The sequence below is a fragment of the Heterodontus francisci genome, chromosome 2 (assembly GCF_036365525.1).
Source record: "Heterodontus francisci isolate sHetFra1 chromosome 2, sHetFra1.hap1, whole genome shotgun sequence".
Classification (NCBI taxonomy): domain Eukaryota; kingdom Metazoa; phylum Chordata; class Chondrichthyes; order Heterodontiformes; family Heterodontidae; genus Heterodontus; species Heterodontus francisci.
This window is the reverse complement of record NC_090372.1, coordinates 150,966,071-150,992,229: the sequence shown is the minus strand read 5'-3', so window position 1 is coordinate 150,992,229 and position 26,159 is coordinate 150,966,071. Positions and strand designations below refer to the sequence as shown.

The 26,159-nt window shown below is 43.9% G+C and overlaps 1 protein-coding gene across 1 annotated transcript in view; it reads left to right on the top strand.

The window, feature by feature from the left end:
- The window catches only part of LOC137380809 (uncharacterized), a 60,919-nt gene that overhangs the window by 19,871 nt on the left and 14,889 nt on the right, over positions 1-26,159 (top strand). Inside the window, exons 2-4 of the mRNA XM_068053188.1 lie at positions 5,888-6,013; positions 10,519-10,689; positions 20,974-21,975. Of these exons, the coding sequence (XP_067909289.1) occupies positions 5,888-6,013; positions 10,519-10,689; positions 20,974-21,975 (1,299 nt within the window). The remainder of the gene's footprint in view (positions 1-5,887; positions 6,014-10,518; positions 10,690-20,973; positions 21,976-26,159) is intronic.

The following is a 26,159-nucleotide window of genomic DNA, read 5'->3' as shown; positions in this document are numbered from 1 at the left end:
CAAGGTGCACCAAGAGCAGACACCCCACCTCAATGGATTGTTTGCTGTGTGTCCATTATCTTTCGTAGATGGAAGGATGCCAACAAACCATATGTACCTATGCTGCTCATACAATAAAATCATAGAACCAAATAGCACTGAAAGAGGCCATTCAGCCCATCATGCCTGTGCTGGCTTTCAAAGAGCTGCCAATTAGTCCCACAACTCTGCTGTTTCCCTATAGGCTGCACTTCTTCCCCTTCAACTATATCCAATTCCATTTTGAAAGTTCTTATTGAATTTGCTTCCATCACCCTTCCAGGCAATTCCAACTCACTGTGTAAAAATAAATCTCCTCCTCTCACCTCTTGTTCTTTTGCCAGTCATCTTAAATCTGTATCCTCTGGTTACTGACCCTCCTGCTAGTAGAAATTGTTTCTCCCTATTTACTCTACCAAAACCCCTCATAACTTTGAACTCTATTAAATCTCACCTTAATCTTCTTTGCTGTAAAGAGAACAATCTCCTGTCTCTCCAAATTACTGAAGTCCCTTATCCCTGGTACCATTCGAGTAAATCTCCTCTGCAATCTCTCTAAGGTCTTGGTATCCTTCCTAAAGCTGTGCCCAGAATTAGACATACTACTCTAGCCTATGCCGAACCAGTGATTTATGAAGGTTGAGCATAACCTATTTGCTTTTGTACTCCAAGCCAACTTTATTTAAGGTGACGATCTGAAGGTTTTTTTGACAGCCTTATCAATTTGACCTGCCACTTTTAAAGATGTGTATACATAAATTGCCGAGTATCTCTCTTCCTGCACCCCGTTTAAAATTGTACCATTTAGTTTATATTGACTCTGCTCAGTCCTCCTTCCAAAATGCATCACTTCATACTTCTCCAGACTAAATTTAATCTGCCATATGCTTACCCATTTCATCACTCTATCTTTGTCCTCCTGAAGTCTGTTACTCAGCTCCTTGTTGTTTACTACACTTCTGAATTCTTTGTCATTGCAAACTTTGAAATTATGCCATGTATACACAACATCAATTGTACTACCTTGATCAACTCTCCATTAAAATGAAAATGGAATGCAGAAAATTAATGGATGAGTCTGGAAGACAGAGGAAACAAAGGTTAGAAAATTTAAAAAAAAAGAGTTTGGCAGTGCTCAAGGGTATCTATTTTAATGCAGGGAGTATAGCAAATAAAGCAGATGAGCTGAGGGCACAGATAGACACGGGGCAGACAGAAACATGGCTTAAGGAGGGACAGGAATGGCAGTTCAACATTCCTGATTACAGGGTTTTCAGACATGATAGGGAGGGGGATAAGAAAGGAGGGGAAGTGGCAGTTTTGGTCAAAGAAACTAATACAACTAACTGTGAGGAGGGATGATATCTGGGAAGGTTCATCAAATGAGGCCATATGGACTGGGGTAAGGAACAAAGGGGCAATCACACTGCTGGGAGTGTACTATAGACCCCCAAACAGTCAGAGGAAGATAGAAGAGCAGATATGTAGGCAAATCTCTGAGACGGGCAAGGACAATAGGGCAGTAATAGTAGGGAATTTAAACTACCCCAATATTAACTGGGATAGTTTTAGTGTGAAAGGAATTAAGGGAGCAGAATTCTTGACGTGCATTCAGGAGAACTTTTTTGGCCAGTATGCAGCAAGTCCAACAAGAGAGGGTACAGTTTTAGACTCAGTTTTAGGAAATGAAGCTGGGCAGGTGGAAGGAGTGGCAGTGGGAGAGCATTTTGGTAGTAGTGATCATAATTCAGCCAGTTTTAAAGTAATTATGGAAAGGGACAGATAGAACAGGAGTTAGAGTTCTCAATTGGGGCAAGGTCAATTTTACTAAACTGAGGAGAGCTTTAGCAAAAGTGGACTGGAAACAGCTACTTGAAGGTAAATTAGTGTCAGAGCAGTGGGAGGCAGTCAAAGGGGAGATTCAAGGGGTTCAGAGTAAACATGCTCCCACAAAGAAAAAGGGTGAGACGACCAAATCTATAGCCCCATGAATGTCAAGGAGCCTACAGGGTAAGATAAGGAAGAAAAGGAAAGCTTATGCCCGACACCGAGAACTCAATACTACAGAAAGCTGAGAGGAGAAGAGAAAGTGGAGAGGTGAAATCAAAAAGGAAATTAGGAAAACAAAGAGAGAGCATGAAAGAATATTGGCAAGCAAAATCAAGGTGACCCCAATGATGTTTTGTCAATACATTAAGAGTAAGAGGATAACTAAGGAGACAATAGGGCCCATAAAAGACCAAAATGGTAACCTATGTGTAGGGACAGAAGATGTTGGTATGGTTCTTAATGAATACTTTGCATCTGTCTTCACAAAAGAGGGGGACAATGTAGATATTGTAGTTAAGGAAGAGGGGTGTGAAGTATTGGATGTGATAAACATAGGGAGAGAGGAATTATTCATGGGATTAGCATCCTTAAAAGTTGATAAATCACTAGGGCCAGATGAAATGGACCCCAGGCTGTTTCAAAGGAGCAAGAGAGGAAATAGCAGAAGGTCTAACCATCATTTTCCAGTCCTCACTGGATACAGGTGTGGCGCTGAAGGATTGGAGGACTGCTAACGTTGTACCTCTGTTTAAAAAGTAAGCAAGGGATAGATCGAATAATTATAGGCCAGTCAGTCTAACCTCAGTGGTGAGCAAATTATTGGAATCTATTCTGAGAGACAGGATAAACTGTCACTTAGAAAGGAACAGGATAATCAAGGATAGTCAGCATGGATTTGTTAAGGGAAGATCTTGTTTGACCAACTTGATGGAATTTTCTGAAGAAGTAACAAGGAAGATAGATGAGGGTAGTGCAGTTGATGTGTTCTACATGGATTTTTAGCAAGGCTTTTGACAAGGTCCCATGTGGCAGACTGATTTAAAAGAATAAAATCCCATGGGATCCAGGGAAATGCAGTAAGGTGGATAGAAAATTGGCTCAGTGGCAAGAAACAAAGGGTAATTGTTGACGGGTGTTTTTGCAACTGGAGGGCTGTTTCCAGTGGCATTCTGCAGGACTCAGTACTGGGTCCCCTGCTTTTTGTGGTATATATTAACAATTTGGACGTAAATGTAGGGGGCATGATCAAGAAGTTTGCAGACGACACAAAGATTAGCCATGTGGTAGATAGTGAGGAGGATAGCTGTAGGCTGCAGGAAGATATTGATGGTCTGGTCAGATGGGCAGAAAAGTGGCAAATGGAATTCAACTCAGAGAAGTGTGAGGTGATGCATTTGGGGAGGTCAAAGAAGGCAAAGGAATACACGTTTAATGGGAAAATACTGAGAAGTGCAGAGGAAGTGAGGGACCCTGGAGTGAATGTCCACAGATCCCTGAAGGGAGCAGGACAGGTCGACAAGGTGGTTAAGAAGGCATATGGAATCCTTTCCTTTATTAGCCGAAGTATAGAATGTAAGAGCAGGGAGGTTATGCTGGAACTGTACAACTCATTGGTTAGGCCACAACTTGAGTACTGTGCAGTTCTGGTCACCTCATCACAGAAAGGATGTAACTGCACGAGAGAGGGTACAGAGGAGATTTATGAGGATGTTGCCAGGATTGGAAAAATGCAGCTATGAGGAAAGATTGGATAGATTGGGTTTGTTCTCCTTGGAGCAGAGCAGGCTGAGGGGAAATCTGATTTAAATGTACAAAATTTTGAGGGGCCTGGATAGAGTGGAGGTGAAGGGCCTGTTCACCTTAGCAGAGAGGTCAGTGACTAGGGGGCATAGATTTAAAGTGATTGGTAGAAAAATTAGAGGGGAGATAAGGAAAATCTTTTTCACCCAAAGGGTAGTAGGGGTCCAGAACTCACTGCCTATAAGGGTAGTTGATGCAGAAACCCCCAACTCATTCAAAAGTATGGATATGCACCTTAAGTGCCTTAATCTGCAGGGCTACGGACCAAATACTGGAAGGTGGGAGTAGAATGGGTGGATCGTTTTTCGGCCGGCACAGACATGATGGGCCAAATGGCCTCTTTCTGTACCTTAAATATTCTATGGTTCTATGACTACTTCATCAAAGAACTCAATCAAGTTTGTCACACATGATTTGCCTTTTGCAAATCCATGCTGGCTATTAGCCCATGTTTATTCCAAGTGACAACTTTATCCCAGATTATTGTCTCTAAAAGTTTTCACACCACCAACGTTAGGCTGTCTGGTCTGTAATTTATCCTTCCCCCCTTTTTGTCCAGGGTGTGACATTTGCAACCCTCCAGTCCTCCCCAGTCCTAAAGCCAAGAAGAATTGAAAGATTGTGGCTGGTGCCTCTGCTATTTCCACACTGACTCCTCTTAGCAACCAAGGATGCATTCCATCTTGACTGGGTGACTTTTCTACTTCGAGCACTGCCATCCTTTTAAGTATATCTACTTTATTGAATTTCTTGCTATCAATTTTCTCTACTATCTCTTCCTTTACTGTGACATTGGTAGAATCCTCTTTCTTAGTGAAGACAAATGCAAAGTATTCATTTAGTACCTCAGCCATACCCTCTGTCTCCACAGCAAATTATCCTTCTTGGTCTCATCCTTCTGTGACAACCTTTTCACTATTTATATGTTTCTAAATGACTTTAGTGTTTCCTTTTATGTTTCCTGCTAACCTTTTCTCATATACCCTCTTTACTCCACTTATTTCCTTTTCAGTTCTCTTCTGCACTTTCTGTATTCTTCTTGATAGTCTTCTGTATTTTGAATCTGATATCTGATCATAAGCATCATTTTTCTGTTTCATTTTAAACTGTGGGCTAGAAATTGGTGGGCCCCAGTTTTTGGGAGCAGGAGTCGTGATTCATGACCTGCCCATGCCGGGTCCGAGTGGGATGGGGGCAGCCTGTAAACAAATTGGTGAACTCACCTCATTTCCATGATTGTAGTGTGGTCCCAAGTGGATCCTGTGCTGCACTCCTCGCTGTAGTGCTGCAAGCAGCCTCAGTGTACTGCAGGGGGATGATAGCGTGGTGAGACAACTATGTGCTCCAGGCACAGCTGTATGAAAGGGAAGCTACAATAATGAACTGAAGGCTGCTGGATAATTACCTTGGAACACAGCATCAAGGGAAATGTCACAGAGAGCCAGGGAAGGGACTCATTGCTTCAATGGCGCTGCTCTGGAGGCACTGGTGAAACAAGTGGAGGCCAGGAGAAACATTATCTTTTCACCAGTGGGCAGGAAGCCTTCAAGGCAGACCCTCGAAAGAAATGAGGGCAAGTGACAAATGCAATTAATACCCAGAGTGTCGTCCTGAGGACATTGTAACAGTGCTGACAAAAGCTTAATAAGCTCATTCGGGTGGTCAAGGCGAGTGAACACATCTGGAAGTCACATCTCAGACCCACCACACCACCCACCCTTCACTGCTCAACGTATGACACCCCACCACTCACCTGACAGCACACCCTGGCACTTAGGACTCACTGCTAATATCCTTATACTACACCTCACCCATACACACCTTCCAATCATGCCAGCTGCATGCACACCTCGAACCTACAGCTATGGCAGGCACATCACCCAAGCACAGTGACACACAGTTACTGACACTCTGCTCTCTCTTGCAGGAAAAGGTGGCCCATAACAGGCGGGAAAGCCAGAGGATTAGCTGAGGACCAGGACGTCTGCATCCCCTCAACACCCTCAAGGCGTTGGTCCAATGCACCATCACGACCGATGCCACAAAACCTGGCACTGCTGAGGCCATTGAGGATGATGATACATTGCTGCCTTATACACCTTCTCTATTCATTCCTCACCCTCATCCTGAAAGGTGCCATGAAATGGAAACTGCAGATGGAGTGACTGTGGAAATCCTGCTTTCCACCCCAACCCCCCTTCCTTCATCCAACCCTACCCCTATTGCTTTTGTGCTTTAGATAGTTTGAAACTCATGCCTGCACAGCCTCCAAAGAGTCATGAGGAAGAGCAACAGCAACTCCACGAGAGTGAAGAGAAGGCACCATCATTTGACCTTACACTTGTCGCCCTCAGTTCAGATCATGGTATTGCATGACCTTTTGAGGCTAGTGTAGAGTCGGGATCAGCACATGGTGAGTCACTGGGCATGAGTGGGCTGCAACTAGGCCGGGGGATAGGACAGTGGGTGTGTCCAGAGGGCACGTTCGCAGACGAGTTGGGCTGTTGGGGCCTCAGAATAGGACCGCGTTGGGGCAGACTACAGGAAAACGCTGATGACAATGCACACTGGGGATGCTTGGTGCATTGGCAGGCCTGCTGGACAGCTTCCACTCACGGGCAAGCAGCATGATTGAGTCTGGCTCCAAAATGGCAGCGGGCATCGTGCCGAGCCTGGAGCCCTCCTTACTGCTGTGGAAGTGGTGAGCAACTCCATGGCAGCACTGCCATATCGACCCATGACGAGGTGTCTGTTGGCCATTGTCTCAGTTTCTGCTGAAGCACAGACAGAGGCCTCCAGATGTGTCATTGCTTCAGTGGAATTCAGACAAAGGTCATGGGATCCATGGCTGCTGCTATGCAGACAAAGACTGCTACCATCTTGGTTGCAGATCTCAGTGCTCAACAGGGCTTGCAGCCTCTCAGCAGTTCAATGATCTGGGCTCCAGCAGGTTATGAGGATTGTTGAGGTGCTGCCCCGTGGGAGGGGGAGTGGCACGGTGGAGCATAAACTTGCTGTCCTCCCTCAAGATGACAGCATTCAATCTCCCACTACTGCCATTCTGCTAGTGCCCCGACTGTTGCCATGTTGGCCAGCAAGCCCAGACTGCTGCTGCCTATGCTGAGGTGTTGCAGTGTAAAACAGGGCCCCGAAGGCCCAGAGTTGCTTGTGAATGTCCGGCATGGCCATCTGCAGTCTCCCTCCATGAAATTCAGTAGCCTTCCACCAGCATGTTGCAACCACTAGGGTAGCACTGCATAGGAGCATTAAGCCAGGCAAATATGAAGGGGATGTACAAGGGTGATTAATTTTTTTTTGTATTATTGATGTGTTGCTGGATAAATTTGTTGAATGAAAGTTTTTGCTGTTGGCCTTTATTGATTGATATTGGGCAAGGTGACTTTGTAATGGGTAGTCTGATATTGATGTACGGTTTGGAATGGTGTACCATGATGGGATGGGGAAGTTCCTTTTAAATGAAGCAATGCCCACAATACAGTCGGTTTTGTTGCGTCGAGTTGCAAGTAGTTGAGGTAGTGTTCTCCCTGCCTTCCCCTCCTCTTCCTCCTTCTGAGATGGCCTCCAGATCCCAGGAGGTAGTGGCTGGGCCCTCTGAATGGCTAGGTTGTGAAGGATGCAGCACATCACCACAAATATGGACACTGTTAAGATCAGGTGAGGAGGGGCCGAATGATTCTCCTCTTTCCATCTCCTTGTTTGACCGCAACAGGTTTTCTTTTTTTTTGAAAAGGATATACTTGCCAATTCAGTGAGTGTTTAACTGTTTATGCGTGTTTAGAAAAGAACCAATTGGATGGGTTTTCTTGAGTTTAACAAAGAAAGGGGTTAGTTTTATTATACTTAAACCGGTCTAAGTAAAAGAAGAAAATACACACCGACTTTCACACACACACTCTCGAAGTTCACTCACACACACACATACACACACACAAATGGGTTACAGAGTGGAGAAGTATAGATTGATCAAATTAGAGTCCAGGGAAATAAAAGGGGTATACAGTCTGTGGAGGTTGGTGACTTGGCTGGCTTCAGGTTGAATTTGGTGGTCATACGACTTTTCCTCAATGGTCCTAAGGCTTCCAATTTGAAGATTTGGACAGCTGATTTGACTGTTCTCCCAGACACAGAAGTGAGGGATTGATTTCCTTCAAGGAGTCTGCAGCAGGGGTGTCCCTGGGTGGTCACAGTCAGCAAACAGGATCCGAAGCTTGTAAGGTGGGTTGGAGAGAGAGAGAGGGGAAGGAAGATCGACGCATGATTAAGGAATTTAAAAGTACTACTTGCTTTTTAGGTTTGCTGATGCCAACATATTGAAATCACTAAAGAGGGTTGTAATTCCATCTAAAATAGCTGGAGTAAGCCACTTTATCAGTACTGATGTAGTCTCTAGTGAGATACCGTTACTGTTGAAGAAGGCACAAATGAAACTAGATATGGAGCATGATAAGGCAATTGTTTTTGAAAAGTCAATGGATTTGCAGTTTATCCAGTCAGGGCATTCTTGTAATCTCCTTAACAAAACCTGATGATTCTAGTCAGAGTGATAGAGAAGTATTAATGGCATCAGGTGATAAGAATCAGAGAGAAAAAAAGTAAATTGGCTTAAAGTTAAAAAATTTGCTCACCCTCCTTGTCAACGATTAAAAACCCCACTAAAGGATACAGGTGTGATTGATGAAGAGTATACAAGGATAATAGTGATTAGTGAGAAATGTGAAATCTGTAAGAAGTATCGGAGGACGCCATCACGTCCTATTGTAAGCCTTCCATTGGCATGTGATGTTTATGAGGGTAGTTGCCATGAATTTAAAGGTCTGGGACAAAGACAGAAGTATTTTCATTCTACATTTTATAGACTTGGCAACCATATTTAGTCTTTCTACAATAATACATAGCAAGGACAAAAGGGTGATTATAGATAAAATCATGGAGAAATGGATAGCGATTGGACTTGGGCCACCAGCTAGGTTTCTGACTAATAATGGAGGGGAATTTGCCAATGACGAGTTCAGAGACGTGTGAAAACATGGACATTATGGTTATGAATACTGCAGCTGAAAGTCCTTTCAGCAGCGGGCTCTGTGAAAGGAATCACACGATGATCAATCAAATGCTGCATAAAATCTTAGTTGATCAACCAAACTGCACGTTTGACTACCACGTTGACATGGATGGTTCATGAAAAGAATTTGCTTTAGATGATTGGAGGGTATAATTCTTATTTGTTCAGGGGGGAAATCCCAAATTGCCTTCTGTGCTGTGCAACAGTCCTCCTGCTCTGGAAGGTACTACAGTTAGTTCCATTTTTTGTGCACATTTGAATGCTTTACATGCAGGGAGATGGGCTTTCATCAAGGCTGAAGTCTCTGAGAACATTCAGAGAGCTTTTAGGCATCGTATAAGGCCATCTGAGGTGGAATTTAGTTCAGCACGATAGGCCTAATGGCCTCCTTCTGCACTGTAACAATTCTGTGATTCTGTGAAGGGGCCATGGTAAGGTAATAAGTCATGATGGTAAGACAGTAGTTATCAAACTGTTAAGGTTCATTCCTCAGATTTCATTGTGGCATCTGTTCAAACTGCGGCCTCTACTAGTACTTTGATCACTGTTTGGATTTCTACTGAAAGATCTCCCTCAAGCAGTATTGGAGGCTCTTTCTCCAGTACATTTCCTGATACAAGAGTCACTTCCAGATCCACTGTTAGAACTTGCACTGTGCTTCCTTACTCTCCACTCTTTCACCCATTCTGCCAGTCCTTGGGCCTCGCTCTGCCTCAGGAGGTGGTGGAGGTTGAATCATTGAATATTTTTAAGGCAGAGGTAGATAGATTCTTGTTAGGCAAGGGAATCAAAGATTATTGGGGGTAGATAGGAGTGTGCAATTCGAGACAGAAACAGATCGGCCATGATCTTATTGAATGGCGGAGCAGGCTCAACGGGCCGAATAGCCTACTTCTGCTCCTAATTCGTATGGTCGTATGCGCATTATTAATCGGGATTGATTGCAAAATCTCAGAATCTGAGCAGCTGATGGGAGGAAACGAGGAACTTTGTACCTCAAATGCTCATGTGTTTTGTATGGAAGGTCCTGAGGAACAAAATATGATAGATCAAAGGTTGGATAGTGGTAATGTGAGCAATCACAATGCGCAGGATAGAGCTATTACATCCAAAGGCCAATAGTTCCGACTAGATACTAGGGTGAAGTATATTCCAGGGGGGGTCTAGTGAGTGGAGGGATGCAACAATTGTGGGATGTACAGGAAAATCTAATGGCAAGTTTAAATATTGGTTGAATGTTCAGGATGATGGCCAAAAAGCAAGGCCCAAAGACTGGCAGAATGGGGTGAAAGAGTGGAGAGTAAGAAAGCACAGTGCAAGTTCTAATAGTGGGTCTGGAAGTGTCTGTTGCATCAGCAAACGATCACGTACTGGAGAAAGAGCCTTCAATCCAGAAAGAGATCAAAGTGCTCATAGAGGCCACAGTTTGAACAGATTCCACAATGAAATGAAGGCTAAAGAACAGTCTCGCAATAGAACTAGAAGCAGAAGTCCTCATGACTGTGAAGTTTTGGTAGCTGCCAATAAACTTGAGGATAAACTAATAAGAGAGGCAAAACAAAAGGAGTTAGAGAGTTGGCGAGAGTTTGGTGTTTATTCTGAGGTACCAGATAGGGGACAGCCAGCCTTGTCACATAGATGGATTTGTATTGAAAAAGTCCTTGCAGATGGGACGTGGAAGGCTAAAGCGAGGCTAGGTTTGAGGGGTTTTGAAGAGCGATGGCATGATAGTGATATTATAGTGGATTCTCCCACAGTGGGAAAAGTAACCTTGAAAATCTTTTTAGCTCTCATGGCTGCATATTCATGCGAGTGTAGATCAATCAACATAAAAGCCACGTTTCTGCAGAGTGATACTTTCCAGAGAGAGGTGTTTCTGAAACTGCCTAAAGAGGCAGCAGATGCAGAAGCAAAACTACGGAAACTACACAAATGCTTCCAGGGTGTGGTATTTCTCGGTGAGAAATGTTTTGCTGAAAATTGGTTGTATTCAATTAAAAGCAGATAAAAACATAGAAAAATAGGAGCAGGAGTAAGCCATGCGGCCCTTCGAGCCTGCACCACCATTCAATACGATCATGGCTGATCGTCCAAACTCAGTACCCTGTTCCCGCTTTCTCCCCATATCCCTTGATTCCTTTAGACCTAAGAACTACATCTAACTCTTTCTTGAATACATTTAATGATTTGGCCTCAACTACTTTCTATGGTAGAGAATTCCACAGGTTCAGCACTCTCTGGGTGAAGAAAGCCCTCCTCATCTCAGTCCTAAAGGGATTACCCCTTATCCTTAGACTGTGACCCCTGGTCCTGGACTCCCCCACCATCGGGAACATCCTTCCTGCATCTAGTCTGTCCAGTCCTATTAGAATTTTGTAGGTTTCTATGAGATCCCCTCTCATTCTTCTAAACTCGAGCAAATACAAGTCTAATTGACCCAATCTCTCTTCATACGTCAGTCCTGCCATCAGTCCTGGAATCAGTCTGGTGAGCCTTTGCTGCACTCTCTCCATAGCAAGAACATCCTTCCTCAGCTAAAGAGACCAAAACTGCACACAATACTCCAGATGTGATCTCACCAAGGCCTTGTATAATTGCAGCAAGACAACCTTGCTCCTGTACTCAAATCCTGTCACTATGAAGGCCAACATACCATTTGCCTTCTTAACTGCCTGCTGCACCTGCATGCTTACTTTCAGTGACTGGTGCACAAGGACACCCAGGTCTCGCTGCACCTCCCCCTTTCCCAATCTATCGCTGTTCAGATAATAATCTGCCTTTCAGTTTTTGCCACCAAAGTGGATAACCTCACATTTATCCACATTATACTGCATCTGCCATGTATTTGCCCACTCGCTCAACCTGTCCAGCTTCTCTGCATCCTCCTCACAGCTCACACTCCCACCCAGCTTAGTGTCGTCTGCAAACTTGGATATATTACATTTAATTCCCTCATCTATATCATTAATATATATTGTGAATAGCTGGGGTCCTAGCACTGATCTCTGCGGTACCCCACTAGTCACTGCCTGCCACTCGGAAAAAGACCTGTTTATTCCTACTCTTTGTTTCTTGTCTGCCAACCAGTTCTCTATCCATGTCAGTACCTTACCCCAATCCCATGTGCTTTAATTTTGCACGCTAATCTCTTATGTGGGACCTTATCGAAAGCCGACTGGAAGTCCAAAATACACCACATCCACTGGTTCTCCCTTATCTATTCTACTAGTTACATCCTCAAAAAATTCCAGTAGATTTGTCAAGCATGATTTCCCTTTCGTAAATCCATGTTGACTTTGTCCAATCATGTCATTGTTTTCTAAGTGCTCTGCTATTACATCTTTTATAATGGGCTCTAGCATTTTCCCCACTACTGATGTGAGGCTAACCGGTCTATAATTCCCTGTTTTCTCTCTACTTCCTCTTTTAAATAGTGGAGTTACATTAGCTACCCTCCAATCCGTTGGAACTGTTCCAGGGTCTAGAGAATTATGAAAAATGACGAGCAATGTATCTACTATTTCGAGGGCAACATCCATAAGTACTCTGGGTATAGATTATCAGGCCCTGGGAATTTATTGGCCTTCAATCCTGTCAATTTCCCTAACACCATTTCCCTACTTCATACAGTTCCTCCTTCTCACTCGACCCTATGTTCCCCAACATTTCTGGGAGGTAATTTTTGTCCTCCTTTGTGAAGACAGAACCAAAGTATGTATTTCATTGGTCTGCCATTTCTTTGTTCTCCATTATAATTCCCCCGTTTCTGACTGTAAGGAACCCACAGTTGTCTTCACTAATCTTTTTTCTCTTCACATATGTATAGAAGCTTTTACAGTCAGTTTTTATGTTCTCTGCAAGCTTACTCTCATACTCTATTTTCCCCTTCTTAATCAATCCCTTTGTCCTTCTTTGCTGGATTCTAAACTGCTCCCAATCCTCAGGTTTGCTGCTTGTTATGGCCATTTTATATTTCTCCTCCTCCTTGGATCTAATACTATCCCTAATTTCTTTTGTAAGACACGGTTGAGCCACCCTTCCTGTTTTATTTTTGCGCCAGACAGGAATGGACAATTGTTGCAATTCATCCATGCGCTCTTTAAATGCTAGCCATTGCCTACCCACTGTCAACCCTTTAAGTAACGTTCCCCAATCTATCATAGCCAACTCACGCCTCATGCCTTCATAATTTCCTTTATTTAGATTCAGGACCCTTGTCTCGGAGTCAACTCTCTCACTCTCAATCTTAATGAAGAATTCTATCATGTTATGGCCGCTCTTCCCTAGGGACCCTGCACAACAAGATTGTTAACTAATCCTTTCTCATTACACAATACCCAGTCTAGGATGGCCTGTTCTCTAGTTGGATCCTCAAATTGGTCCAAAAAACCATCACGTCCGCACTCCAGAAATTCCTCCTCTACACTATTATTGCTAATTTGGTTTGCCCAATCTATATGTAGATTAAGATCACCAATAATTATAGTTGCACCCTTATTGCATGCATCACTAATTTCCTGTTTAATGCCATCCTCTACGTCACCTCTGCTGTTTGAGGGTCTATATACAACCCCCACCAATGTTTTCTGCCCCTTGGTGTTTCTTAGCTCCACCCATACAGATTCCACATCAGGATTCTCTGAGCTAATATCCTTCCATACTATTGTATTAATTTCCTCTTTTACTAACCATGCTACTCCACCTCCTTTCCCTTTTTGCCTGTCCTTCCTAAATATTGAATACCCCTGGATGTTCTATCCCATACTTGATCACCCTGCAGCCATGTTTTATTGGTATCATGATGCACATTGATGATTTCTTACGGGGTGATACTGCAGAATTTGGAAAATGTGTTATTAATATGATTAAATTAGAATTTAAGATTGGTAGTTAGGCTTGTGGGGCTTTTAAATATATTGGTTTTGATATTAAGCAGAGTAGGTCTGAAATTGCATCAACAATCCTATTTAGAGAGTGTTACTCCCATATCGTGTTAGGTCATCATAGAAAGATGATGATATATCTAAAGAAGAAACAGACAATTGTGAAGCTTGATTGGCCAATTAAACTGGTTGTGCACTCCGACTAGACCTGATGCTAGTTTTGATGTATTGGAGTTCAGTATTACAATGAAACATCCAAAAATTGAGAAAGTTTTAAGGGCAAATAAAATATTTAAAAAATTAAATCTGGAGAAATGCATACTTAAGTTCCCATCCTTAGATGACCCAAAGAATATGAAGCTAGTCATTTTTTTTGATGCTTCAGATGCTAATCTTGCAAATGGGTATTCGAGTGCAGCTGGTTTCATAATATTTTTTGATGGGCAAAAATGGGAAATGTTGTCCTATTGCTTGGGAAGCTAAGAAAATAAAAAGGGTTGTTTCAAGTACTTTAGCTGTGGAAACACTGGCTGTTGTGGAGGCAGTGGATAAGGGGTTCTATTTGTCAAATATTTTAGGTGAGATTCTATAGAAGGGGCATACTGAAGATAAGGTACCATTGAATGTTATGTAGATAATCATTCCTTGTGGGAAAAGTGTGAGCGACAAAAGATTACGGATTGACCTTGCTGGATTAAAACAAATGCTGGAAAGAAAGGAAATCTCCAAAATTAAATGGGTACATGCAAGACATCAACTATCTGATTGTTGTACGAAAAGAAATGCTTGTACAAAGAAATTGTTAGGGGTCCTAAAGGAGGGGCATCTTGCAATGTAATGCTTTGTAAAGAGTATGGGATTTATTTTGATTTGTTTTGAAATGTTTGTGCATGTTAAACTCTAAGTTTTATTTAAAGAGAAAGAAGGAAATCTGTTAATTGTGTTTAATCATATGCAAGTGGAGGGTGTTAATTAGGTTCTTACTTGAGTATATATAAGACTCTGAAGCTGGGTGAAGGTTTATGTGAGGAGCTGCATGTTTGTAAATGTTTTACTTTGCAAAATAAATGCAAAACTGAGTAAAGATTGGCTTCAGCATAATCATTCAACAACAAGCTTTCTGCAGTATAACAATAGTGTATCAGTGAATAAGGTCAAATGAGGGAAAAATGATTAAAAGTTAAAATTAAAGGTGCTATATAGCTTGGCCATGTGAGCCGCATGGAAGATGGCAGGATCCCCAAGGACACATTGTACAGCGAGCTCGTCACTGGTACCAGACCCACCGGCCGTCCATGTCTCCGCTTTAAAGACGTCTGCAAACACGACATGAAGTTCTGTGACATTGATCACAAGTCGTGGGAGTCAGTTGCCAGTGATCGCCAGAGCTGGCAGGCAGCCATAAAGTTGGGGCTAAAGTGTGGCGAGTCGAAGAGACTTAGCAGTCGGCAGGAAAAAAGACAGAAGCGCAAGGGGAGAGCCAACTGTGTAACAGCCCCGACAACCAATTTTATCTGCAGCACCTGTGGAAAAGTCTGTCACTCTAGAATTGGCCTTTACGGACACTCCAGGTGCTGCTTTACAAACCACTGACCACCTCTAGGCGCTTACCCAACGTCTCTCGAGACAAGGAGGCCAAAGAAGAAGAAGAAGATATCTAAATGCACTAAGCAGTCATAAAATGGTAGACAAATTAAAGACACAAATAGAAATAACTTGGTTTGCTCTAATAGCCATTACAGAGATGTGGTTGCATGGTGACTAAGGTTGGGAAATAAATACTCCAGGGTACTTGATGTTTTGAAAGGACAAACAAAATGCAAAAGTATGAAGTTTTCCCTGATAATAAAGGATGACATCAGGACGGTCATGAGAAAGGATTTTGCCTAAGAAGGTCAGGTAGTATCAGGTGGAGATAAGAAATAACAAAGGTCAGAAAACACTCGTGGGAGTAGTATATAGGTTCTCTAATTGTAACTAGACTGTCAGACATAGTATTAATTAGAAATATGAGCAGCTTGTAACAAAGGCAATGTGATAATTAAATGCAATAAAGGGAATAGAGATAAAGTGGCATTTTCAAGTTGGCAGGCTGTAACTAATGAGGTGGCACAAGGATCCGTGCTGGGGTCTCAGTTATTTAAAGCTTAGTTGAAGGCACTGAGAATAATGTATCCAAGTTTGCTGATGTTACAAAACTAGGTGGAACAGTTAGCTGTGAAGAGGACACAAAGAGGCTGCAAAGGGATAGAGACAGGTGAAGCAGGCAATATGTAATACTGCGCTTAAACTCTTTACTCAGCAAGTGATGGATCACTTTTCCCTGTGGAGTTTTGTTTCTCAATGGAAGATATTTTTGTTGAAAGTTTTGAATTATTTCTTTAAATGTTTGTCACTGCTTATCTACCTCCATATCATTTAATCTATTTTCCCAATCAACCTTAGCCAACTTGCCCCTCATACCTATTTCATTAGCTTTATTTAAGTTTAAGACTCTTGATTTGGATTTAACTATGTCACTTTCAAACCTAATGTGAAATTCTGTCATATTATGACCATTGTTCCCCGTGGGAACCTTTGCTATGAGATTACTAATTAACCCTATCTCTTTACATAATAAGATCTAACATGATCTTATTCCTGGTTGGTTCCATGACACATTGTTCTTGGAAACTGTCTTGGATGAACTTGTCCTCCAGTCTACCTTGTTATCCATATATAAGGAGCAAGAGGGTAACTAGAGAAAGGATTGGCCCACTCAAGGACAAAGGAGGAAAGTTATGCGTGAAGTCAGAGAAAATGGGTGAGATTCTAAATGAGTACTTTGCATCGGTATTCACCGAGGAGAGGGACATGACAGATGTTGAGGTTAGGGACAGATGTTTGATTACTCTAGGTCAAGTCGGCATAAGGAGGGAGGAAATGTTGGGTATTCTAAAAGGCATTAAGGTGGACAAGTCCCCAGGTCCGGATGGGATCTATCCCAGGTTATTGAGGGAAGCAAGAGAGGAAATAGCTGGGGCCTTAACAGAGATCCTTGCAGCATCCTTAAACACGGGGAGGTCCCGGAGGACTGGAGAATTGCTAATGTTGTCCCCTTGTTTAAGAAGGGTAGCAGGGATAATCCAGGTAATTATAGACCGGTGAGCCTGACGTCAGTGGTAGGGAAGCTGCTGGAGAAGATACTGAGGGATAGGATCTATTCCCATCTGGAAGAAAATGGGCTTATCAGTGATAGGCAACATGGTTTTGTGCAGGGAAGGTCATGTCTTACCAACTTAATAGAATTCTTTGAGGAAGTGACAAAGTTGATTGATGAGGGAAGGGCTGTAGATGTCATATACATGGACTTCAGTAAGGCGTTTGATAAGGTTCCCCATGGTAGGCTGATGGAGAAAGTGAAGTCGCATGGGGTCCAGGGTGTACTAGCTAGATGGATAAAGAAATGGCTGGGCAACAGGAGACAGAGAGTAGCAGTGGAAGGGAGTTTCTCAAAATGGAGATGTGTGACCAGTGGTGTTCCACAGGGATCCGTGCTGGGACCACTATTGTTTGTGATATACATAAATGATTTGGAGGAAAGTATAGGTGGTCTGATTAGCAAGTTTGCAGACGACACTAAGATTGGTGGAGTAGCAGATAGTGAAGGGGACTGTCAGAGAATACAGCAGAATATAGATAGATTGGAGAGTTGGGCAGAGAAATGGCAGATGGAGTTCAATCAGGGCAAATGCGAGGTGATGCATTTTGGAAGATCCAATTCAAGAGTGAACTATACAGTAAATGGAAAAGTCCTGGGGAAAATTGATGTACAGAGAGATTTGGGTGTTCAGGTCCATTGTTCCCTGAAGGTGGCAACGCAGGTCAATAGAGTGGTCAAGAAGGCATACGGCATGCTTTCCTTCATCGGACGGGGTATTGAGTACAAGGGTTGGCAGGTCATGTTACAGTTGTATAAGACTTTGGTTCGGCCACATTTGGAATACTGCGTGCAGTTCTGGTCGCCACATTACCAAAAGGATGTGGATGCTTTGGAGAGGGTGCAGAGGAGATTCACCAGGATGTTGCCTGGTATGGAGGGCGCTAGCTATGAAGAGAGGTTGAGTAGATTAGGATTATCTTCATTAGAAAGACGGAGGTTGAGGGGGGACCTGATTGAGGTGTACAAAATCATGAGAGGTATAGACAGAGTGGATAGCAGGAAGCTTTTTCCCAGAGTGGGGGATTCAATTACAAGGGGACACGAGTTCAAAGTGAAAGGGGAAAAGTTTAGGGGGGATATGCGTGGAAATTTCTTTACGCAGAGGGTGGTGGGTGAATGGAACGCTTTGCCAGCGGAGGTGGTAGACGCGGGCACAATAGCGTCTTTTAAGATGTATCTAGACATATACATGAATGGGCAGGAAGTAAAGAGATACAGAACCTTAGAAAATAGGCGACAGGTTTAGATAGAGGATTTGGATCGGCGTAGGCTTGGAGGGCCGAAGGGCCTGTTCCTGTGCTGTAATTTTCTTTGTTCTTTGCCAATTTGATTTGTCCAATCTATACAAAGATTAAAGTTGCCCAAAATTATTGCATTACTTTTGTTACAAACTCCTATTATTTCTTCTGTGCAATGTAACAGCTACTGTCAGGGAGCCTGTAAACTACTCTCACCACTGTTTTCTGCCCTTTGTTATTCCTTATCTCCACCCATACTGATTCTACTTCCTGATGTTCCGAGCCAAGATCCTTTCTCACTACTGCCCATATGTCATCCTTTATTCTACCACCCTCCCAACCGCCCCTCCCCCCACCCTGACTCTTTTTCCATTCAGCCTGTCTTTTTGAAATGTTAAGGACCCTGGAATATTTAGTTTCCAACCTTGATCACCTTGCGACCATGTCTTTGAAATGGCTGTTAGATCAAATGCATTTATCTCTTTGTGCCACTAGTTTGTCTATCTCATTAAGAATGTTTTGCACATTTAGATAAAGACTCTTTAATTTTAACTTTTTGCCATTATTCCCTGATGCGCTATTACTATTAAACTCACTGTCCTTTCTTGCCTCACTCTGTTTATCTTTATCCAAATCACTACACTGCTCTATTGCTTTGAATTTTCTCCTTAGATTTCTAAATTTCCCTTCACCTGACCTCTTCACCAACCCCCACTTTTTAGCTTAAAGCCTTATCTACAGCCCTAATTATTTGATTCACCAGACCACTGATCCCAGCCCGTTTTAAGTGCAGCCCACACCAAGGTAATAGTTCCCTTCCCCAGTACTGATACCAGCACCTCAGGAACAGAAACCTCCTACACCACTCTTTGAGCCATGCACTTAACTCTCTCATCTGCTTGATCCTATGTTAATTCACGTGCAGCTCAGGTAGTAACCCAGAAATTATTACCTTAGATGTTCTGCTTATTGATTTGGAACCTAGCTGTTCAAATTCCCTCCACAGATCCTCGTTCTTAGTTCTACCAATATCATTGGTTCCTACATGGACCACACCAACTGGATCCTCCTTTCCCACTCCAAGTTATTCTCCAGCCTCTACAAGTTATTATTAACCCTGGCACCAGACAGGCAACACAACTGTTGAAACTCCCGGAACAGTATCTATTCCCCAGATTATACTATCCATATCACTACCACATTTTTTTTCTTTCCCAACCTGTAGCACAGTGCCATGGTCAGTTTGCCCATCCTTGCTGCAGTCCTTTTTCTCATCCATACAGGTGGCAAATGCCTTGAACCTGCTAGACAAAGTCAAGGGCTGAGGCTCCTCCATCATGACATCCTGGGTTTCCATAACTGTCTTATTCGCAGTCACACCCTCCTGTCCCTGACCAGTGACTAACTGTAAAGTACTACTTAATTTAAGGGGTGAGAATGCCTCTTGTACAAAGTGTCCAGGTAACTGTCCATCTCTGATGCCCTGCAATGGCTGCAGCTCGACACAAACCCAAAAACTCTTGAGCCGAATTTCCTTGAGTTGCAGAAACTTTAGAAGAGTGAAACGTAAGGCTTGACAGGTTAGATGCTGAGAGGCTATTTTCCCTAGCTGGAGAACCTAGAACTAGAGGTCATAGGCCGGAATTTTACAGTGGGCGGACGGGAGCCAGACTCTGATGTAAATGTCGGTGCCGAACCTGCTTCCGCCCAGCCTGGGGATCCGTCCCGTATTTTACGGATCCCCAGGCTTTAATTGGACCGAGGCGGGAGCGGTGGCCACTGCTGGGACTGCAGCCCAGCCAACCGAGGAGGATACCAAGGAGCCAGGACTGAAGGTAAGTTTGGGTTTCTTCACCAGGGAATCGGTCGTGTCCTGGTGAGGCTAGGGTGGTTGTTTGGGGGGCGTCTTGGATCCCGGGGTTGGGTTCGGAGGCAGAGGAGGCCTTCAATCAGGCACCCTGTGCCCGATTGCCAGGCCCCCCCGGGGTGCAGAAAGGCCGGCAGCTATAGCTGGGCGGCCTTTCACAACCCCGGCACACCCGCTTGCCACGGGTAAAATACCTGTGGAGGCGGGCCAGGGCCCTTAAGCGGCCGTTAAGTGGCACTTAAGGGTCTTGATTGGCTTCGGGCAGGCGGGCCGTTTCTCACCCCCCGCCGGACCTCCATAAACTTGGTCGGAATCGGGGCGGTTAGGCTTCCTGGAGCCTGCCCCTCAATTTTACACTGCCCCCACACCACCATCCGATCCGCTGGGGCGGCGTAAGATTCCGGCCATAGTCTCAAAATAAGGGGTTGGCCATTGAGGACTGAGAAATTTCTTAGAGGTTGTGAATCTTTGGAATTCTATACCCCAGAGGACAGTGGATGCTCAGTCATGGAGTTTATTCAGGGCTGAGATCGATAACCTTTTGGTCTCTAAGGGACATGGGAACCAGATGGGAAAGTGGAGTTGAGGTTGATGATCAGCCATTATCTTATTGAATAGTGGAGCAGGCTTGAGGTGCTGTATGGCCTACTGCTGCTCCTACTTCTTATGTTTAGAACAATTGAATGCAAATTGCTATTCTAAAATGTTGTGAGCAAATGCAAGCTTTGTTTAGGTACTGGTTTGGTCAAATTAAAGATATTTTTAATTATTTCTAATTTGTTACTCGTTACATTTTGAAAAAAACCTGTCAAACATTTGGTTAGTGCTTAATGTATTACTGATTGTTTCTCAAACTCTCATTTGTAATAACATGCCTATTGCGCTGGGCTTGTTTTATATATTTATGACCAGTTGAAATATAAACTATTTTTTCATTTTTTGTCTTCTTACATGTCTCTGCAACACCGTTCTGTACTTCATTCAAGTTTGTGCTAACAACTGTATACAACAGTAGTGTGATTCCATTGCAGCAGCTTACTTTGCTTTTGCAGTTACACCCCAGTCCCTGCAGGAGTTTAAAATGCCTCTGAAATCAACTGAAAACACACCTTCAGCCCCAGGAACTGCACAAGTCCTGGATGTGTCTCAATGTGACGTTCTGACAGTGCCATGCTTAACCTGTGACAAGAAATTGAACGCGCTAAATACCCGCCACCACAGGACCCTGCATCGTGCACTTGACCTGCTGCAGTACCGTGCGGGCAGGCTGCCAGTCAGTCTGCTCTCCCTCCGACTCCGCCGGCGGAGCATCATTGCCAAGAGGATGCGATCCAAGAAATTCAGCCCGTTAGAGCTGCAGAAGATTGACTTTGCGTACGAGATGGTGAAGTCACACCGGATGTCAACATGGCCATTTCTAAGTGAAAAGCCCATTGTGTTTACTGAACAACTCCCACTGCACCTAAGTCTGCCTAGGAATGCCTGCATAAAATCCCTTGGGGTCTGGCAGGACAGGAATGCTCTTTGGAAAACTGAGATGGAAGATACTTATGTTTTTATGGATTCTTACGGTGGTCGAAGCAATACATGGTTCATCGGACTCTTTGATGGCTTTCATGGAACGTCTGCGGCACAGTTCACTTCTAAAGATCTGCCTGTTCTGATTCTAGAACAGCTGACAATGGCTGGACATTCCTACACGCTGTCCAACAAAGAACGTGCTTATCTCTCCAGGTACAATATGCTGTTTCCTAAACGCATCTCTGACCCTCCTCCATCTTCAGCAACAGCCAAGAGCAAAGGCACCAAAGACCATCTTTATGGATCGATCCATGTAGCTTTTGCTAAAGCCTTTTGGAAAATGGACAGAATATTGCGGCTGGGACGTCACGAAAGTTCAAAGGTCCGTTGGAGTGGATGTACAGCTGCCACGTGTCTGCTAGAACCTGCAGACCCCCAATCTCCGAGCACAAGCGAAGCAAGTGAGGGCAGTGCTGAGAGCATCTTGAAAGCCAGTATGTGTGAAATTGGAACATTGCACATCGCTAATGCAGGTAACAGGGTAACTGAACAAAAGGCGGACTGGTTGTTTTTGAATTTTTAGTGGAAGGGACTGACTTGTGACACATCCAGTCAAGTGTTGCGGTTGCAATAGGTCAAATAATTTGTGTCTTGAATTCCCACACTGATAATCTAATCCAATAACTTAAAAAAAAATTAGAAGACCAAGAATGAGAAGGCTTCATGCCATTTTGCTGGTGCATGCTGTGCAATCAGCCGCTTCTAGCATGGCCCACGTAGTGCATCCTTGTGAGAAGGGCAACTGTGCAACTGTCCCTAGCGTATGCCGAAAGCCTGTGAAGGAGCATTATGCACTATCCTGACATCACACAGCATGACTGATGCAATGCCAGGATAGCAAATTTGGACCACACAAGTCCATGCCACAAATTCACATGTCACTTTACAAACAACAAGCACCAAGCTGCAAGATGGGCCCTGCATTATTGTTCCTAGAACATATGAAATAGGAGTTGGAGTGAGTCATTTGGCTCTTTGAGCCTGCTCTGTCATTCAACATGATCATTGCTGATCTCCTACCTCAGCTCCACCTTCCCCCACTATCTCCATACCTATTAATTGCCTTAGTATCTAAAACTCTATCAATCTCTGTCTTGAACAGCTGAGCATCCACAGCACTCAGAGGTAGAGAATTCCAAAGATTCACAACCCTTTGAGTAAAGAATTTTCTCTCAGTCCTAAATGGCTGACCCCTTATTCTAAATCTCTGACCCCGTGTTCTAGATTCCCTACCCAGAGGAAACATTTTTTCAGCATCCACCCTGTCAAGTCTCTTAACGTTTGATATGTTTCAATTGGATTACCTCTCATTCTTCTAAACTACTGGGAATGTAGACCTAGTCTACTCAAACTCTCTTCCTAGGGCAATCCCCTCATCCCACGTACCAGTCTCGTGACCTTTGTTGCACTCCCTCCAGGGCAAGTATGTCCTTCCTTAGGTAAGGAGACCAAAACTGCACACAGTACTTCCGGTGTGGCCTCATCAAATGAGGTAAGACTTCTTTATTCTTGTATTCTAATCCCTTTGTAACAAAAGCATTTGTCTTCCTAATTGCTTGCTGTACCTGCATGTTAACTTTCTGTGTTTCATGTATAGGGCTATACAGGTCTCTCTGAATGCACACATTTCCCAACGTCTCACCATTCAAAAAATATCCTGATTTTTTATTTTTCCTGCCGAAGTGGATAACTTCACATTTTGCCACATTGTATTCCATCTGCTACATTCTTGCCCACTCACCCAAGCTGGCCCTATCCCTCTACAGGCTCTTTGCGTCTGCCTCACAACCTACTTTCCCACCTAATTTTGTATCGTCAGCAAACTTGGATATTTTACACCCAGTCCCCTCATCTAAATTATTAATATTGATTGTAAATAGCTGAGGCCCAAGTACTGATCCTTGTGATATCCTGCTTGTTACTGCCTGCAAACCTGAAAGTGCTCCCTTTATTCCCACTCTGTGCGTTCTGTCCATTAATCAATTCTCAATCCATGCTAATACACTATTCCCAATACCATGAGTCCTAATTTCGTGTAATAACCTCTTGTGTGCACCTTTATTGAAGGCTTTTTGAAAATCCAACTACACTACATCCATTGGTTCTGCGTTATCCATTTTACTAGTTACATCCTCAAAAAACTCACCGCTTTGTCAACACAATTTCTTTTTCATAAATCCATGTTAACTCTGCTTAATCATAATATGATTTTCTAAGTGCCCTGTTACAATATCCTAATAATAGATTCTAGCATTTTGCCTACTACCGATGTTAGGCTAGTTGGCCTATAGTTCCCCATGTTCTCTCTTCCTCCTTTCTTAAATGTTCCAATCCTTGGGAACTGTTCTAGAATATAAAGAATTCCGAAAAATCTAAACCAATGGATTCACTTAAAGGATCAAGCACCCAAATTGCAGGTAAGGTAATTTTTAAGAACTTCTACTGCAAAATGTCTGGAAGTACTCTGGGGTGTTGTGGAAGGTATTATGGTGACTTACTGGATTTGCCAGAGAGTGCTGCTGCATGCTCACAGGGAGAGCAGATGATTAGGCAACCTGTCCACCCAAAGTATGCAAAAGGCATGGGGGCTTCAGTGGCCGTGGCTCTGGGTCTGTAACATGACTGGGAGATGGAGCAGAGAGGGCAACTCCACCAACTTGGAGCTGGACTGTTCCATGTGCCTTGACAGCGGTAGGAGGTAGGAGCCTGTCCGGCAGCCCAGCTAATGCACCCAGCAGCTTGGTGTGCATGTCCATCAGCATTCTGCTTTATGCCACCCATCGAGATCCTCAGCAGCAGAACTTTCCTGTGAACTCCCCCTTCAGTGAGCTAGCAAACAAACCATCCTTTACCCCAGGCCTGGCTGCAGCCCATTTGTGCTTGGTGACTTACCACGTGCTGATCCCAACTCTATATACTAGCCTCCAAGGTATGTGCAGTGGCAGTATTTAAACTGGTGCTGTGAGGGTCAGATCAAGTGATGGGGCCTCTGTGTTGTTTCTTTCTCTATTCCTCCTTGGGCTGCTGTGACTGGGCAGGCAGCAGTTCCTGGGTAAAGTAGAAAATACAAAATCAGGAGAAGGTTGGTGTGAGGGAGGGGGTGTGGGGTGGGAAGCAAGAAGAGGTCCATGATCACACCATCTGCAGCTTCCTCACCAAGTCAGATAGCAGGATGAGGGTGTTCTGGGAGTTGAGAAGGGGCATAAAGCAGGAGCATACCATCATCCTCAATGTTCTCAGAAATGCAGGATGACATGGACTCTGTTACAGCCAGCCCCATGAAGCTGAGAGCCACCTTCACTGTAGAGCTCAGGAGATGCTGGTGTTCTTGACCACATCAGTTCTGCTCTGCTCCCTTCTATTGTGTGCCACTTTGTCCTGTAAGAGAGAAGGCACAATGACAGTGATTGTGTAGCACTGTGCTTGGGTGATGTCCCGGCCTAAGTAGCTGGAAGTATTTAGAGGCAGTGAGAGCTGGGTGTGAGGCTTTCGGGAATGGTAAATGTGCGAGGGTAAAGTATCTGGATGTTAGGCATGAGTCCTGAGCGCCAAGGAGCGCTACTGGGAGAGTGTTGGGGGTGTGTTGCATTGAGCAGCATGAGAGGTTGGTAGGTAGATGGGTAGGTGACGTCCTGTGAAGTAACATTCACTGATTTTAACCACCTGCATGAAGTAATTAGACTTCTTGTGGCATTTTTACCAGGTCCTTGGGTCCAGATGCTGGGAATTGATCTTCCAGGCCACCTGTTCCCACTCCCTTTTAATGGTGACCCTTGAGGACCTCCTGGCTCCACTGCAGACCCATGACATCTCTCCTACTGTCCACATTCATCATTAATACCCCCAGTACCACATCCTGGAACCCTCTTAAATATTATTCAGTGCAGCTTGCTTTTAAAAGGGACAGCCTACCTTTAAGAAGAACAGGCTGGCTGCACCACGTGCTCTCAGCACAATGCATTTTGCGCCCCCACCCCCCACCCCACCCCCCGCCTCCGCTGAACACAGAGGCAGCCAGCAGCAGCGCAGAGGAAGACAGCAGTGAGGAAGCCACTCGGCCTCATGTTACAATTATGGTAATGAGGTGGGAGCAGCAAGTATGCATGCTGGCCATCTCCTATGGAACAGGTGTGGACAGTTCATGAGTCGTGACCCCCGCAGCCAAGAAACTGGTCAAATGGTTTTTTTACCCCAAACTTTTATAAACTACATTATAAAAAGCATTATTGTATGAAATGGGATTTGTCAGCTTTAGACAGATCTCGGAGTTCATTGTGCTTGGTTCTCAATTTGACAAGATATCTGACAGTATTCTGAAGCAATCATTCACTGTCTGTGCATGTACATGAAATGACAAAATTAAAATCATGTTTTGGCTCTAATCAGCAGTTTTGCACATTCAACTCCCAATCTATCAGCCTTCCTACTTAGGCTGAACATTGGGCTTATAACCTGTACACTCTATTTGACCCTGAACTGAGCCTTATACAATGGCCAAGACTGCCTGCTCCATTTCTAGACGTTCACCTGCATTGCTGTTGGTCCTATTATCCATACCTTTATCACCTTGAAGAGAAAGTTCACAAATGTTGGCCTTACCAGCCTCCCCTAACCAGCCTCCAACCTTCATGAACTTTAGCTCGTACAAAATAAGAAG